The sequence below is a fragment of the Crocodylus siamensis genome, chromosome 4 (genome assembly GCF_052110815.1).
Source record: "Crocodylus siamensis isolate JL-2025a chromosome 4, ASM5211081v1, whole genome shotgun sequence".
Taxonomy (NCBI): Eukaryota; Metazoa; Chordata; order Crocodylia; family Crocodylidae; genus Crocodylus; species Crocodylus siamensis.
The window spans coordinates 151,527,192-151,544,774 of NC_143398.1; the positions used below are offsets into that span (position 1 = coordinate 151,527,192).

General features: G+C 46.0%; 1 protein-coding gene across 10 annotated transcripts in view; it reads left to right on the top strand.

Annotated features, from left to right (window-relative positions):
* The window catches only part of TANC2 (tetratricopeptide repeat, ankyrin repeat and coiled-coil containing 2), a 780,830-nt gene that overhangs the window by 616,811 nt on the left and 146,436 nt on the right, over positions 1 to 17,583 (top strand). For all 10 annotated transcript variants that reach the window (XM_090044146.1, XM_090044147.1, XM_090044150.1 and 7 more), the window contains 2 exons: positions 13,106 to 13,387; positions 15,072 to 15,205. In XM_090044146.1, the coding sequence (XP_089900272.1) occupies positions 13,106 to 13,387; positions 15,072 to 15,205 (416 nt within the window). The remainder of the gene's footprint in view (positions 1 to 13,105; positions 13,388 to 15,071; positions 15,206 to 17,583) is intronic.

A 17,583-nucleotide genomic window follows, 5' to 3' on the forward strand; every position in this document is an offset into this window, starting at 1 on the left:
AAATACAGGCGCATGCCTGCAGTGGCTCAGGCCAGGCACTGGGGCGCACTCGAACACACGCTGTGGTGCAAGGAAGCTGTGCTGCGGGGAGCATGGCCAGCCTGGCACTAGTCTCAAGTAAACTAGCCAGGGAGGAGGTTTAATTCCCCCTTCCCTGTCCCACTGGCACAGACCCGAGCTGGGGTCTGCCAGGTGCTCCCCCTTGCTGCTACTGCAGCGGAGCTGGGGTCGTGGTCAAACACGGATGGGCATGGCTTCTTAGGCAGAGGGGCCAGGGAGGGGGGTTCGCTACCCCCAGGGGACCGCAGCTAAGACGAGACTGCCCTGACCACCACCACCTCTCGCTTCCTGTGTGGGGCAAACAGCTAAGCTCCCTCCTGCCCCCTCCACCAGATGCTGGAGGGAGGGGGGAATAACCCCCCTCCCAGCCTCTTTGCCTAAGGGGCCCTGCAGGCTGGTCTCTGGCCAGGCCCCCACCCTGCTGCTGCAGCAGCAAGGGCGCAGGGCTCTGACAGAGCAGCAGCCCTTGTCATGGTGCCCGGGGAATATGACCCCCACTTGCCTGCGGCAGCTTTGCCCATGGCATGGCCCCCCCTGCCGGGAAGAGGCTTGCACTCTGGGGTGCCGTAACAGAGGCTGCAGCCTCTCTCAGGTTCACTCCCCCCACACCACTCTAGTGGTAGGGTCGGTGGCCTGGCCAGAAGCCAGCTGGCAGTACCCCCTTAGGTGGGGGGCAAGGAGGGGGACTATTTCCCCCTCTCCCTGAAGTGTCTGGTGGAAGGGGCAGAAGGAGGCTTAGCATGCTGCTTGCTCCCTTGTGGGGGGAAATAACCCCCATTCCTGCCCCCAGTTAAGGGGGCTGTGCCAGGAAGCCTCTGGCCCCGTCCCCTGCTCCTGGAGCGGCGAGGGGGAAGTGACCCTAACAGAGGCTGCAGCCCCTGTCAGTGTCTCAGAGTGCGAGGCTCTTCCCAGCAGGGGGGCCATGCTGCAGGCAGGGGCGGGGAAAGCTGCCACGAGCAGCCGTGGTGGCAGTGCTGGGAGGGTTTGGTGGGCTGTGGCCCCCTCTGAGCCCCAGTGCCTCCATTTGCTGCAGTCTGCAGCAGCTCTGATCCACCACTTGCAGCTCCCCTCTGTGAGGAAGAGGCATATGTTCCCTGAACACCATGGTGTGGGCTGCTGCCCTGTCAGGACCCTGCCCCTTTGCTGCTCCAGCAGCAGGGTGGGGGCCTGGCCAGAGGCTTGCTGGCACAGCCCCTTAGGCAAGAGGGGCAGGAAGGGGGGTTATTCCCCGCTCCCTCCGGCATCTGGCAGAGAGGGAAGGAGGGGGCGTATCCTGCTGTTTGTCCCTCACAGGGAGCGGGCGGCAGCAGTTGGGATAGGCAGACTCTGGATGTGGTTCCCTAGGGGCAGTAGGGGTAGAGGGGGTATAACCCCCCCTCCTTTCCCCCTCTGCCTCAGGGTGCCGTGCCGGTCGGCATTTGGCTGCGACCCTGGCCCCGCTGCTGCAGCATGAAGGGAGGAGCGCCTGGCAGACCCCGGCTCAGGTCTGTGCCAGTGGGACAGGGAGCAGGGAATTAGATGCCTCCCCTGGCCACTTAACTCTAGGCTACTGCTGGGGCTGGCCATGCCCCCGCTGCTGGAGCAGCCAGCAGAGAAATGCAGGTCCACACGAGTGGGACAGGGGACAGAGCAGTGGGGGAATAAACCTCTTCCCTGCTCCCTTCTAGGGCCAGTGTCTGGCCAGGCCCCTGCCCCAGCGTATCCCTGCTCCAGCTGGGAAGCAGAGGAATGAGACCAGCCCTGGTCCACTGGAGCACAAAGCCCAGCCCAGAGGGCATGCCAGGATGCTGGGGGAGTCTGGTTTAACTTAAACCAGGAAGAGGTCTGAGATAGATATTGCATAAACCAGTTTGAGCTCAATCAGTTAAGTCTGATACTACATTCAACCAGGTTTATTTCAAACCAGTTTCAGGCATTTTGAAACTGGTTTATATGCACTGAGCTTATGTTCTGTGACAGGTTTAAACCAGTTTCTGATCATTTAAACTGATTTACATGCAACTTCTGTCCCTAGCCAGAAGGTCAGAGAAAAACAGAAGCCTTGACAGTGAGGGAAAAGCAACTCTTGTTATGATGGAAAAAGGGAATCTGTGAAGGGATTAAAATAAAAGAAATAAAACATCTCTGATGCGGGGGGTTCTTCGTAGCTGCCACAGACATTCATAATAGCCTGGGAAAGGATCAAATGCTAAATAATAAAACTGGCACAACATTCTTGTAAATTTTAAAGACAGACTGATTATATTTACAGTAGGGTCAGAGGGATGGTCACATAGTTATTAACTAATCTTGTTAAAATTCAGTACTGTTAAAATCTGAAATACAAGTTAAAATTAATTTAACTTCCCTTGTTCAATTTTCCAGTAGAAAATATTGTGCTAAAACATTATCATCACCACATACTGCCCTCAAGACCTAACAGTGAGCCTGCACAGGATATCATACTGCCATTTATTCTTTCCAGACTGGAGGTCAGCAGATGAGAAAGCATCTGGAGAAATATGACATCGGGCCTTTTCTCTCCAGCTCCTGGCTGTGATTATTTATTTGTACATTTTCTGTAATAGTGATAGCTGAGACATCTAGGAGCCATAATGCTGAGACCAGCAAAACAGTCTCAGTTAAAGCAGCAAGTTTAAATGAACGAAGTGTGGGTTTTTCTCACGCTGTGTTCTCTAAACCAAGAGTTCTGGCACTTTTCATCAACCCAGGTCTCTAACCTCCTCTGTGTGTGATTTTCCTTAAAATATCTGTATACGCATCTAGCTTTAACATGGTTATTTTCATCTGCATCTTGGTGTGCAAATTCTCAAACCGGAAGTGGCTGTAAATTTTGAAGCCATGGCTCTTCTCTTTTGCAGCTAGATATTTGACTTCTTGCTCAAGAATGGTTTTTTGTTTGTCAGATACTTTCTATTCCGCCTGCTGTCACTTATGCTGGTTTAACTCCATCAGCTTCAATGGAGTTCATTCTGCTTTGTATAAGTATGAATGAAATCAGAATCAGGCCATTATGGTTTAGAAATAAAATTTCCCAGCTTTAGAGAGCAATATAAAGCCATGTGCAAGGGGAGGACATTCTTTTTCTTTACGGCTTCTACCTCATCCAACAGTTGAGCAGCTTTTGAAGAGCTGCATCTTTGTCCTTTGCAGAGAAACAGCTGAGTAGTCAGGTATAATTAGAGGAGAACACAGTCCCAGGTTATCCATGAGCTATTCTTGCACCCTTTGTCCAATTTACTGTATGCTTTATACCCCTTGGCAATGTTTGAAAGCTGGAAAACAGGAGACGCCACTGTTATGTACAGTAATTATGTGCCTTACAAGTTGCATGATTCATTAAATGCACTTTTTGGATCCTCTAGTTTGCTGAATAGCTGCTCCCTGCCCCTCCCCACCCCTAGCTTTATCCTTCCTATTTCTGTGAAGGGATTGATGTACCAGCTAGCTGCATCTCCTCTCTATGCATGTCCCCTCCTCCTCTGTAGGATCAAGTCACAGAAAGGAGAGATGAGCCTTGTCGTTTTCCATTATGATTCAGAATTGACAATTGGCCCCATTTCAAAGATAATTTTTAAATGACGTTTTTTCTGTCAGCACCAACCTCAAATCCATACAAAAACAACATGGTACACTTTGAAATGAACGAATGACTCAACCTAATGAATAATTAATGTCAATTAGATGACTTTTGTTTCTGTGTCATGACTAGGCTGGCTACTGACGCATCCCCAGAATACAGGACATGCCCTTGGTGATGGGTCAGGACCACTACGCCCTTGGCCAGTCAATGGTGAGGGGCATGGGTGCTACCTCCTCAGCCAGTCAGGAGTGAGGGGTGGGACCATGGGCCCCTTGGCCGATCAGCAGCAAGGGCCTGACCACGAGAAAAAGACCAGGGAAATGGCACTGGCCTTCGCTTATTGCTGACAGTTGTTTTGTTGCACTTGTAATGACATTGAATGCCACGGAGAACATGGCGTAGCAGGTGTGAGGCTCAAACACCTTCTCCCTCCACTGGGATCCGGTCTCACTCTAGCCCAGCTCCATGTTTGGGAGTCAGGGATCACATTAGACGGGGACCTCTCCTCCTCCCCATCAGCATTCAGCATGAACACTGGACACCCAGGAATTTGCCCTGGTCACAGTCCGGTTGGAGCTGGGCTGAGTGGAGTCAGTGGGCGTCGGATGTCTGTGGCAGTGCAGACAGCTGCTTGGTGGGACCGTCCCTTCCTTCTCCAGGAGACAGATAGGTTTGCCTGTCCCGGAGAAGAAATAATGGCTTAATGACCTGGCCCAGGAGCCTGGAGGCCCTTCTGCCCAAAGCTCCCCATCCTTGCACAACAGGACACCCTAGGGAGTCACTGGCCTGCTCTGTGGGTGCAAATATGGTTACAAGAGCCTCCTTCCAGTCCCAGTGGCATTCCAGCAGATACAAATGCAGTGCTCTTACCTGCCTGCTATCAAAGCCATTATCATCTGCTGAGGCAGCGCAGAGGTAGGTATGTGTAGACCAACTGCCTGGCCCTGGCAGCTTAGTGTGCCCACCTGCACACGGGCAGCCCGAGGTCAGGGAGCTCAGGCATGCTGCAGTGCCTCAGCTCCCATTGTGCCTGCACTTGCACTGCAGCTATGGCTCATCACACAGGCGCAGAGCGGCCAGCCCCCCGAATCCTCTGCCTCCCTGGCTGGCTCAGAACCCTGCTCCTCTTGGTTGCGCACTGCCCTACCTCTAGGCACAGCCAATAGAATCACAAGGACAAATGGTTGACATGTATTTCCACCGATGAACTGAAAAGCAGGACTTTTTGCAGTCTGTTCCTTATTCAGAAGTGGACTGGGAACAAAAGGCATTTTTACACAACACAGGGGTTTAATTTTTCCTAAATTGAAGCACTGTTTTTTTAAAAACACCACTTCAGTTTAGGATGAAGTAAACCCCTGTGTCATGTACATCCATGTTGAAGCCCAATCCTTACCTGCCTCTCCAGTGGCGGGGAGGGGAAAGCGATTTGCTAGTGGGCAGAGCAGTCCCTGAGCTGGGACTGGTGCTTCCCTCCGTGGCAATAGTGGGACCCCCCAGGCGGCACCGCTCACAGGCACCCGGCTTGGGCAGTCTCGGGAGGCAGGCAGGCTCCGGGGCAAAAAAAAAAAGATCAGGCTTGCTGCTTTTATTTTTTTCTTCTGTGGAGCCTGCCTTACCGGGCTGCCTGCATGGTCTGCCTGCATAGCCCCTGAGCCTGAGAGAGCCTGGTGCTTCTCTCTGTGACTGTAGGGTAGGAAACTAAAACTCCTTGGAGGTGTTTTACTTTGCAGCACCCCAAGTCATTTGCTGTATCCTGAAATCATTTAAGGCACATTACACTGCTGAAAGTGCTACAGCGGTTGGAATTAATGCGCAATACACTGCCAAATGTGCAAATAGCAGTGCCGTTAAAGCAGTGCAAAAGGCACTTTAAACCTGCTTTAAAGTGTCATCTACAAATGCCCAAAGAGTTAAAAAACAGGATGAACTGGTATAAAACAGGGCCAATGGCCACACCCTAGTCAGGACTAATGCTGGATTCTCCCTTCCTACGGGCTAAGATGGGAGTTACCAAAGGGAGGATTTGGTCCTATGGATATCCATCAAATACTACAGAACTGCTTAAATAATACAGAACTACTTCAACAAATTATTTGCTTTTTAATGTCATTTGAAGACAAGAGAGTCTCTGTGTAATCAGTTTTCAGTGTAAATTTAAAAATAAAAATATTGTAATTGGGTCACTGAACATGCAAAGAGAATGGGAATGGCTGTTAAAGTAACTGAGTGGGGATTCCCCAGCCTTGAATTAGACTCTGATGCAGCTACTCAGGGAATCTTATTATTGGCAAGGAAAACAGAAGGCCCAGGCTGTTCTTGCTATTATAGTACATGCTTAATTAAGTAAGAACATAATTCCCGGTGGCCAAAAACACTAGCTCATTTGTTACCAACTGGTGATGATAATAAAAATGATAATATCCTTCCTCTAAAGGTCAGAAAATCATTTTCCAAGAAAGCAAGATTCTGATAAATGAAGTCTCCCAGAACATCCAAAACCTCTCATCACACTTGTTGTTTGTAGGTAGATTTAATAAAAAAAACCACTCCTTTTTGTTCCAGTTGCACCAGAAACTCCATTTATATTATCATAAAGTATATTCTAGAAATGTAGTGACTGGCTAGGGGAAGAAGTTCTTTTTGATTCTCTTCTTACTAAGAGGAAGAAATTGTGCAGTATCTGAAGGTGAATGTCACTTGCGTGATAGAGATCTTGAAATGCTAGAGTTCATTATCCTAAGGCAAGAAAGAAAGGAGAGTTAGAAGGCAGAATTAAAATGTTGAACTTCAGACTTCAGTGCAACAATGGACTTTGGAATTAATTGAGGAGACAATATTAAAGGAACAAAAGCATGCTGTCCTGATGCAAAGAAAATATAGGAAGTATATCAAGTGGCTTGCTTCACTAAACCATGAGCTCTACAATAACTTGAAACTTGAAAAAGAATATTGCCAAAAATGGAAACAATAATATTACTAAGAATGTGGTGTATAGGGACAAAAATTAGAATGGCCAAGGCACAAATTGAGATAGCAAGGGGCAAAATGTGACTATTTTATAAATGTTAGGAGCAAGTGGAAGACCATATGTTGGTCCCTTACTGAACATGGCAGTGTGGAGAAGGCTGAAACGCTTAGTGCCTTTTTCAAAGTATTTGACAAAAAAGTCAACTGTCAGATGAGAAGCACAATTAGAAGCAGAATGGGTAGATAAGTTATTCAGCCAGGAGTATGGAAAGCACAAATTAGAGACTTTTACTAAGCTAAATATTTTCAAATTAGCAGGCCCTTCTAAAGTATTCAGATAATTACTTGAAGAAATTGCAGGGTCATTGGCTGTTTTCTTTGAATACTCCTGGAGGACATGTGACATCTCAGACTGGAAAAGGGCATAGTGCCCATTTTTTTAAAATAGTAAAAGGAAGAACTGGGGAATTACAGATGGATCAGTCTAACATTGATAACTGGATAGGTAAAAGAGATGTCATCAACAATTGGTTGTGAAGCTTTTTAACACACTGTCACACAATTCTCATACATAAGCTGTGGGAACAAAGTCCAAATCAGGGTGGGTGTCAAACATGCAGCTTTCAAGCCAGATCCAGCTCACAGAGCCTTATTATCTGGCCTCTGGTGCTGCTTCTAGGTCTTGGAGTGACCCACAGACAGCATGTGGGACATGCTGGATGTCCCCATGTGCTGCATGGGGGCACCTGTTCCAGCTTGTGTCCTGGAGCAGTGGAGTGGCTGCTACGAGCAGTATAGCTCCAGAGTGGCCACGTGCTGCTCTGGGGCCATGCAGCATGAGGCAACTGCTCTGGAGCTCCAGGGCTATGCTGTACAGCCTGGCAGTGGCAGAGATATAAGGTCCATGCTGAACAGCCTAGCAGTGGCTCCGGGTGTGGGACTGGTCTATGGGTTTGGAGCAGTCCACAGACCAGCTGCCCCATCTAGGGCCAAATGAGTCTGACACCTCTGATCTAGATTGATTGTTCTCAGACTTTTTAGTCTTGGAAAAAGCCAGCCCTTACCTTTCACTCATATTTTGACTATGGAAAAATAATTGAGCAATTCTTGTGGAAAGCGCACAAAAGATCAAAATGTTTTTGACACTATGCATTTCTATTAGAAGTATAGGGGTTTATCTTGTGAATCATGTAGATGTTTGCTCACCCAACAGTGCTAATGTTGCATAGCACCCCATCACAACCTTGAAAGGATCTTGCATCACCCTGCTTGAGAGTCATTGATCTTGTTGAAACTGCTACAATGTGAGTACATAACTGGTTGGATAATTGTGCTCATAGAGCAGTTGTCAACAGCTCAATGACTGACTGGGAGGAAAAATATCAAAGACCGTCCCCATGGGTCTGTTCTGGATCCGGTACTGTTCAATATTTTCATTACTGACTTGAAGGATGGAATTGATATGTACTTATTAAATTGGTTGATGACACCAAGCTGGGTATGGTAGCAGTGTCTTTAAAGAACAGGATTAGGATTCAAAATGACCCTCTTAAATTGGGAAAATGATCTAAAGTGAACAGAATGAAATTCAGTAAGGACAACTTAATAGCATAGTGGGCTCTCTTAACAGGAGCATTACGAGTCATAGGAAGTAATTCTTCTACTCAGTTCAGCACTGGCTGGGCTTCATCTGGAGTCCTCTGTATATACATAGAAAAGAAGAATCAAACACATGCACAAAATAAGGAATGACTGAGTAGGCTATGTAGTATTATAGGAAAGGGCATAGCTATAGTGAATAGGAGTCAACAATGTAATTTTGTTGGAAAAAAGTTAATAGCATAGTGGGCTTTCTGAACAGGATTCTTATATACAAGTTCCAAGAAGTGATTTTTCCACTCAATTCAGCACTGGTGAGACTTCATCTGGATTTCTGTATGTAGTTTCACATATTAAATGTAACGTGGACAAATCGGAAAGATGAGAGGAGAGCAACAAAATTATTAGAGGTCTAAAAGCATGACATATAAGAGAAGGTTTGAAGAACTGGGATTAATGAGGCTGGAGAAGAGAACAATGAGGGAGGATTTGATAACAGTCTTTAAATAAGAAAAGGCTTGTTATAAATAGAATGCTGTTTTCTGGCTCGGGATAAGAAGGAATGGGAATAAATTGTAACAAGGGAGATTTAGGTTAGATATTAGGAAGAACTTGTTAAGTATGCATGTGGTTAACTACTGGAACCAATTACTTAGGGAGGTTGTGAGATCTTCATCTTTAGAAGTTTTTAAGTGCAACTTAGACAAAAATTATTGTCTTGGATGGCTTGGACAGGGATAGTCCTGCCTAAGCAGGGTACTAGGCTTGACAAACCTTTGAGGTCCCTTCCACCCTCTTTTTATGATCCTGTGATAGTATAAAGTGATATCATATTGGAGTTCAAGATGTCATTAGCCCACACAACATCACTGCAGGAATTCTCAGAGGCAGGGTCAGGTTTACCAGGGTTTTTTAGCTTCATAGGCTGCATCCACATGAGTGAGCAATTGTCTGTTGCAGCATCTCAAAGCAGTTTGAGACACCGCAGAAGGCATGCCACAAACTAAAAAATATCCCCTGCACTGCATACTGGGGAATCCCGGTATCAAAAGAAAACATGCTGGAAAAAAGCAGCACAGGACACACTCCTGGAACATGCCCAGAAGCAACTGAGGGCTGAGTTCTTCAAAGAGATGCTCTAGCACCCAGCTAGAGTGTCTTTATGGCTGCCACATGCCCCTGCTGCTCCAGCATGCTGCCTCAGTCAGGAATGATACTACTCAAGGCATGGGTACACCAGGAACTGACTAAACTACACTAAGGATTATCATAAAACACAGTAAATGCCGGTTTCTTTACCCTTGTGCCCATCGCTGTCATACCTTGCAGAAAGTTTCAACAGATACTTTTTGAATCAGTGGTAAGATTATTACTATTGCATTTCATAGCTGAAAAGTCTATATTAATATGTTTTTCTTACAGCAAATGTCATACATGACTTCAGAAATTCTAACTGAAGAAGTATAGGGAAAACAGTCTTTGAGAGGGCTGTATTTCTAGCTGTAATGTTAATATAAGTGGGTTTCCTTCCTTAAGTGGCCTCTACATATTCATACTCTTGGGATACCCAAACTGCGTAGCTTAGATCAGCACTTCATAACACAGCATAGCATAGTACTCCTTGGAGTGTGGTTGTGCGCTCTGGCTCTCCTCACATAGCATCCAGTGCTAAGCAGGTAAGACCATACAGGAAGTGGCAGGATTTGATGTACCAGCTGCATCAGTTCAGTACAGCCCTTTTCTTCCTATCTGTGCTATTTCAGGAATTGAACTTGCATTTTGCTAAATCATTTTGCTGTTTACAGTCAGCTGAAGTTCACATAAAAGCAAAATTCAAATTATGTTGACTGGCTGGATGTAGTTTAATTCAATGTGTTGTGCTCTCTTTGAAATTAAGAAAACAATTATATTTTAATATTATGCAATTCTTGTGGCTTATCCTAAACCTAATCAGACAGAACCTATGACACTTCTGTATTAGCAAAAGTATGCTTTAGGTGGAATCCTTTTCTCCTGTGGTCATCTAAATGGCAGTTCTCCAGCTTTCCACCTTGGCCATTTTTGGCCCCTGCTTTACACTTTGGATATGTAAGGCTGTGCCCATAGTCTACACATGCACATGGCTATGTACCCATGCATCTTCCAAATAAAGCAAGGAAGGAAGAGAAGGTGGGCCCTCCTGTGTTTTAGCTGCAATAGCCTTGTGGTTAGGGCACTTGGCAGGGAAGCTAAAGACCTTGGTTCTAGGTGCTTAGCACCCAGACAGGGTTTGAACCTGTGTTTTTCTCACGCCCTAGCACAGGGGTGGGCAATTATTTTGGTTGGAGGACCAGCTTCAGAATTCGGGTGAGCTGTTGTAGTTGGGGGCGGGAGGGGGGAGAGGGCGCTGACCCCCCCTTCAGCGTGGAGTGGCAGCAATAATTCATAATTATCTGAATAAACAAAGATTTCTTGTCATGCCTCATAACGGGGGGAGTGACCATTCAGCTTTAAAATATGGGGAAGTGTGTGTCAAGTCATCTTCTAGTGGCTTTTCTACAAAGGCTAACAATTACTTACCACAAGTGGCAGGGGTCTGAACTGGGGCTCTAAATATCAAGGCTTAAAACGCTGCGATTGCTGACCTCAGGAAGATATGAGATTTTATGTAATACATACAATGAGCATACATATTTAGAAATAATTGCATATTTAAAAACTAGAAATATATGCATAATAAATAGGTATTATGTATTCCAGTCATTTGTCACTAGTTGTGTTGCTGATGTCATATATTGGCAAGTTGAAAGATTGAGAGAAATGTTTCACACTGCTAGGGCAGGGACCAAGAGGAAGAAAGAGCACAATAAGCAGACCTACTGATGGAGAGCAAAGTGCTCCTAGATGTACCTGTTTTCAGAAGGCTGTGAAAGGCAACAGTGTATGTCCAGAAATGAATGACAGTACTGATTTCTTCATGGAGGCTACCTTCAATTGACAGGTTATGTTGTTAATGACAAGTATGGTAGGTTGTTCTTGGAGTACTTACTGAAACTTTTAAATAGAGACAAAATGATGTAGACACATGACATTTAATGAAGCAAGTAGCAGCCTTCTTCCCTTCAGGAAAGTTGATGCAGTCAGGAGTGGCTTCACCAGTACTGTTTTTCTCTAATTCCCAAGCAGGTTCATTTGCACTTCCTCTCTCTTTTCACTTTTAGGCCCTGGGTAGCTATTCATGAGATGTACCAACTCTGTATTAAGAAGTTGGCAGTGAACACAAATACTAAACTTAGTGACAGTGAAGATTGCATCAGCATATATCTTATCTACCCAAAGCTTGAAATAAGAAGCTAAAAGTTAGGAGGAAACAATTCTTATATTCCTTGCTAATTTTATATTGCACAAGACTTTCACTTCCATCTCCAAAAGATAACAAAAAGTAATGCGTGTCTTAGCTTTATCAAATTTGCACTCTAGCATAAAACTTGAATGGCAACCTCAGCAATTTTAGAGCAGATTCATTACCAAAATGCTTGGAATGTGTGACAGATGTGCTGATCTATTGATACATCGATATTGCAGTTGGTGTTGGAAGAGATACAGAGCTGGTAATTACTCTTTTCTGTTAATATTACACATTAATGTTTGGGCTTGTAGTTCATTATTAGATTTTAAAATAGCAGTATTCTAACATAAAAGCACATTATTTTAGAGGTTTTATAGTTATAATTTTTCTCCTCCAGGCAGTATTGTAAAGCTAACCCATCTTTATAGGCATAAAGAGACAAAATTGTATCAGTTACACATGCTAAACATTCAGAGAACAGGTTGTCTATAGCAAGATGTGGCCAGCAAAGTGAAGGTATGGTGTGGTTTAAAAATATTGTGCCAAAGTATTTCAGATAAAACATTGTCACACTGGAAAACACAGAGGAATTAAAATCACCATTCTCTATAGCAGAGGTTCCCAAGCTTTTTCTTATTGCATACCCCCTTCCAGATTTACGAGCTGCCCACATACCCCCACCAGCATACGTTTTCTATTTTAACCCCTTACATGCCAACAATTACAATGAATATTAAATCCATCATTACAGAGTTTCTCTCGCCTTCCCCCCATTGATGTCTTGGGTACCCCCAAAGGGCATGCATACCACAGTTCGGGAAAGTCTGCTCTACAGGATTGTCCTTCACACATGTCAAAACACTTAGTTTTGGCTTGTGTGCTTGACATGCTCAGACAGAGAGAACTGAGCTCTCATTAGTACTTTTGCAGCTGTTTGTGCTGTTTGTGTCACGTAAGTGCATTTTAAGATGTGTCTACATGGCTGTTAAGGTAAGTCTTCAATGGAGTTGAGCTACTGTGACTAAAAGCTACCCTTTTAGATGGGACCTTTTTTTCAAGTGAATTTGACTTAGTTATTTTATTTATCTGTGTCTCAGTGCTGGCCCCAGACTCCTCTGCTGCCCCCGGAGTAACGTGCTGCACTCCAGAGTCTGGGTGGCATGGGCGTTCCTCGGGGACAAGTAGCTGCAGCACAAGGTGCACCACCGCTACTTGTCCCTGGGGAACAAAATGTCCACGCTCATCTGGATGTGGCCTTTTTGTTTCCTGAAGGACTTATTCTATGTCAAACAGTCAGCCGCACCTCTGAAAAAGTCTTTTTTTCTACCTTCTAAAAAACAAGGTGCTTGTTTTACTTGGGGGTGTGCTGTAAGCAAAAATATACTGTTTTATTAATAACAAGCCTCTGCGAAAAAAAATGCAGGCCTGTTGATCGTCACTGAAAACTCTTTTCAGCATGAACACTCTGGCCTTCTAAGAGATTTTAATAAGTAATTTTGTAACCATGCCTTTACTCCCATTCATCTCTTAATTCTCTGTTCTTTCCTTGTGTCCCTCCTTTACAGTACGCTTTGCACCTTATAGACCTCCTGACATCTCTTTGAAGCCGCTGCTCTTTGAGGTGCCCAGTATCACCACAGAGTCGGTGTTTGTTGGCCGGGACTGGGTGTTCCACGAAATCGATGCGCAGTTGCAGAGTTCCAACGCCAATGTGAACAGAGGTGTGGTCATTGTTGGGAACATTGGTTTTGGTAAAACAGCTATCATCTCCAGATTGGTTGCGCTGAGTTGCCATGGCACACGCATGAGACAGATTGCCTCTGATAGTCCACATGCCTCCCCAAAACGTAAGTATTAACGTGTTGCGAGCTCTCCAGATCCTCTTACATTTAACCTTTATTGAAGGATCCTGCTGCCTCCCTCACCTAATAGACCGGTACAAACATTGTTGCCAAACCTTTGATCATGATGGACATCCCTTGGCAATGATATATTTGCTGTTCCTGTTCCAGGCCCCCCTAATCTCTTATACCTCATTTCCTTCCAATAGCACATATCTCTGCTGCTCCTGTTGCCTATTCCTTCCCTTCCAAATGACCTGTCTCCATCTTTTATGGCATAGGAGTTCACAGAATGGTCATCACACTGCATCAGTCCTCAAAACTTCATCTGCCCTACTTCTTGTTCACCAAGACAAATTGATTCACCCTCCTCTAGAATTCAGTGCCCTTGCAGGTAAAATCCAGCTTCAGTTTAAAATGACCCAATGACACTAAAATGCTGGATGCTGGAATCAATGAAGGTCAGATCCTAAGTACAGAAGGGTCTGTCATTCTGCCTTACTGAAACTGCGGTTAAGCTTGTTGAACAAATGCTATTTGCTAGACTAACCTGTTTTCATCCATGTATGATGAATAATAAAAGGCAGGACTTGGTTTTATGGTAACTGAAAGCCTGCAGCAAACCTGCATTAAGTTCCTTCCACTCTGTTTGAAGAGATTGTGAGGGAGATTACAAAGGCTATTGTTTAGCTGTTCCTAAAAACTTTGCACTCAGCAGAGGCCCAGAGGTAAAATATTTCACATTTCTTACTTGCAAATCACAGATGATGGCTTCCTGGTCAATTTAATTAGCCACAGCCTTCACATCTTACCCTAGCATTTCAGTGAAGTAGCAGCAAACTGTAAAGCGTCTGAGTTTTTAATTCTGGATATTCAGCTCTAAGAGGGAATCAAAAATTTTGACTATGGTTATTTGCCAATAAGGGGGCTTGAGCTCCTAAAAATGGAAAATAGCAGGTTTGTTTTGGAAAAAATAAACCTTATGTCCATCTTTATTTTTGCATGTTCAGAAGACAAACCCCTTTAATATGTTTGTTAACTGAAGTGTCAGTCAGGTGACCCAGAGTATTATAACAAGCGTATGATCAATATTAGTGAGCTGAAACAAATAGCCCCAGTAACTGTTTGTTTTTGTCTCCACCAGGCTGATAGAAAGGGTGAAGGCGGGTTCATGGGTTCAAAAACAATGCTGTAAATGTATTACTTGGTAAATAAACTTAAATATTAATTATTTAGGTGATGGATGCTATTCTTAATGGTTCTACTGACATAAAAAATGATCACTATTACCATTTTGACTTAAAGCTGAACTGAAGCATACATTAGAGGACTCGGGAAAATTCTCAAATTGTAAAGCCAACCCTGGCAGGACCTGCTGCTATTAGAATACAATTAAGAGCAAAGAGAGAGAGAACAATGATTAAGCATTGCAAAATACAAAATCTTTTCTTTATTTAGATCATTTTCTCTGCAGTTGTCTTGCAACTGGTCCTGACACCATTTCTTCAATAGTGTTTTTTTTGTGGGTGACCCTGAATCACAACCCCACACCCAATGTAGATCTTTGTCTGATATAGAAAACATGTTAACCACCTTAAATGGATTCCAAACCGATACCTACCACAGAGGTTGTACAATTTTGCCTTACAGCTGTCCTGTAGTAATGTGTTACCTTCATTGTTTAATACAGATGTGGATGCAAACAGAGAGCTTCCCCTAACACAGCCACCATCTGCTCACTCCTCAATCACCAGTGGAAGCTGCCCTGGAACTCCTGAAATGCGCAGACGTCAAGAAGAGGCCATGCGGAGACTGGCCTCACAGGTATTAAAGGATTTTCATGGTGCCCTTTTCTGTACACAGTGGGGTCTATGAGTCAGCGTCCTGTCTCATCACTGCAGTTATCTGACTGTGTAGCACAAAATGTGAATATTGACATATAAAGAGGGTGTGCAAGTGCTAACCAGACAGCATGCAGGGAAACCGTCCAAAATAGAAACATCAGTCAACTTTACTATCCTAAGAAAAAGATGATATATTTAGAGTAAAATTCATATAATATCAACAGCTCTGAGGGTTCATCTTTCATAACATAATCAGCATCTTTAAGACTATATGTATGTCCTGATAAACAGCATTACTGTTGTAAATTTTCTTTCTTGAATGGATGCAGTGTCACTGGGCAGCCAGATGGAGAAGATGTGTGGGGCCAGGAAGAGGGCAACAAGTCAGAAGTATGTGGCTAAGCAAGATGAATGTTGCCTTGGGTTCTGATTCTGATCCTGCCCTCCACAGTAGGGCTAGGGACAGACATTACACATAAACTGGTTTAAATGAGCAGAAACTGTAACAGAACAGACATTCACTGCAGGTAAACCAATTTCAAAGTGGCTGAAACCAGTTTGAGATCAACCTGGTTGAATGTAGTATCACACTTAACTAATTTGGCTCAAACTGGTTTATGCAATGTCTGTCCCAGACTCCTTCCTGGTTTAACTTAAATCAGAAACCCCCCCCCCCCCCCCAGCATCCCAGCATGCTCGCTGGACTGGGCCCTCTGCTCCCCAGCCCGAGCAGGGACAGGCAGGGGCAGAGGTCTGGCCAGAGAGGGGTTTAATTTCCCCCTCCCTCTGCCACCGGCAGGGACCTGAGCTAGGTCTGCTGGGAACTCCTCTCTTGCTGCTGCAGCAGTGGGGCACCATGGCACCTGAGGCAGAGTGGGGCAGGGAGGAAAATTAGTCTCCCCTCTACCCCTCTAGCAGCCTGGTATGCTCACCATCACCACCGTGTTCACTCCCTGCAGGGGAATAAGCCCCTGCTGTCTCCTTCTCCAAAGGGAGGAAGAATAACCCCTGTCCCTGGCCTCCCAAGGGGTCCTGCAGTTAGGCATCTGAGTGTGCCCCTGACAAGCTGCTGCAGAGAGAGGGGGCAGAGCCCTTGGTGGGAGCAGCAGCCCCTGTCATTATGTCTGGGAGCATGAGCCCCTTCTCAGCTGGGGGGGCTCTGCTGCGGGGCAGGCAAAACTGGCAGGCTGCACGTGGCAACACTGGGGCCCAGATGGGGCCAGAGGTGCCGCTCCCCCCTCCCGCCCCCCAGCACCGTGGTACAGGTAGGGACCAGCACGCACAACCCTGACCCCACGCCAGCTCCAGGCTCACCCATCTGGGCTGAGCAGCAGCAATGCAGGAGAGAAACTGCTGCTCAACACAGGGCCAAAAGCAGCCTTTCTTCCTCCTCCCACTGCCAGTACTTCCTGCTGCAGCCACCCAGAGCCGGCACCAGGCTGCTCTTTGTCTGCTCTTCGCTGTCACCGCTGCCCTGCAGGGCAGCCCAGAGGTGGCGGTGACACAGTGGAGACACAGGGCAGCCCTGCACAGGCTCCAGGCAGCTACAACTGGAAGTGCCAGCAGCAGGAGGAGGAGGGCCTACTTTTGCCCCCATGCTGAGCAGCAGTTTCTCTCCCGTGCTGCTGTTTCTCAGTCCAGACGAGTGAGCCTGGAGCTGGCTTGGGGTGCGTGGTGTCAGGGCTGCATGCACTAGTCTCCAACTGCACTGTGGGGCTGGGACCAGCGGCAGCAGCAAAAGAGTTGCTGTGGCTGGGCTGCCTAGAAAGGCAGTGCCACTACGGAGCAGCCCCAGCCCAGCTGTGTGCACAGGGAGTGGTGCTGCAGCCCAGTGGGACTGAGGGGCTCGCTGTGGACCAAACAAAGCGCCTCTGCAGGCTGAATCCGCCCAGCCAGCAGCATCTGACTGTGCCTCCACCTGGCCACTGGAGCACCTGACAGACCCAGCTCAGATCCCTGCTAGTGGGACAGGGAGAGAGGAATTAAACGCCTCTCTGGCCAGTTCAGCCCAGACTGGCCACATACCCCACAGCTTCCCTGCAACTGAGGGCATACTCTAGCACCCCCAGCTCCTCGCCTGAGCAACTGCAGGCATGTGCCTGTATGTCTATTTTGCTACAAATCAGTTCAACCTAGGCAGGTTAGACTAACCTGCAAAGGTTGAATCATTTCAGGCTCCATCTTTTTGAATGTCTGTCCGTAGCCTACGGGTGAAACTTTCCTAATGTAGTTTATCTATTTTATCCAATGAATAGTAAATGCAAGGTGCAGTGGGCCAGTTTGAAGAGGAGAGCTGGAGAGAGATTTGGACAATGCCATTGTAGGCCTGTTGTTTCTCAGCCTTATTTGACTCAAGGC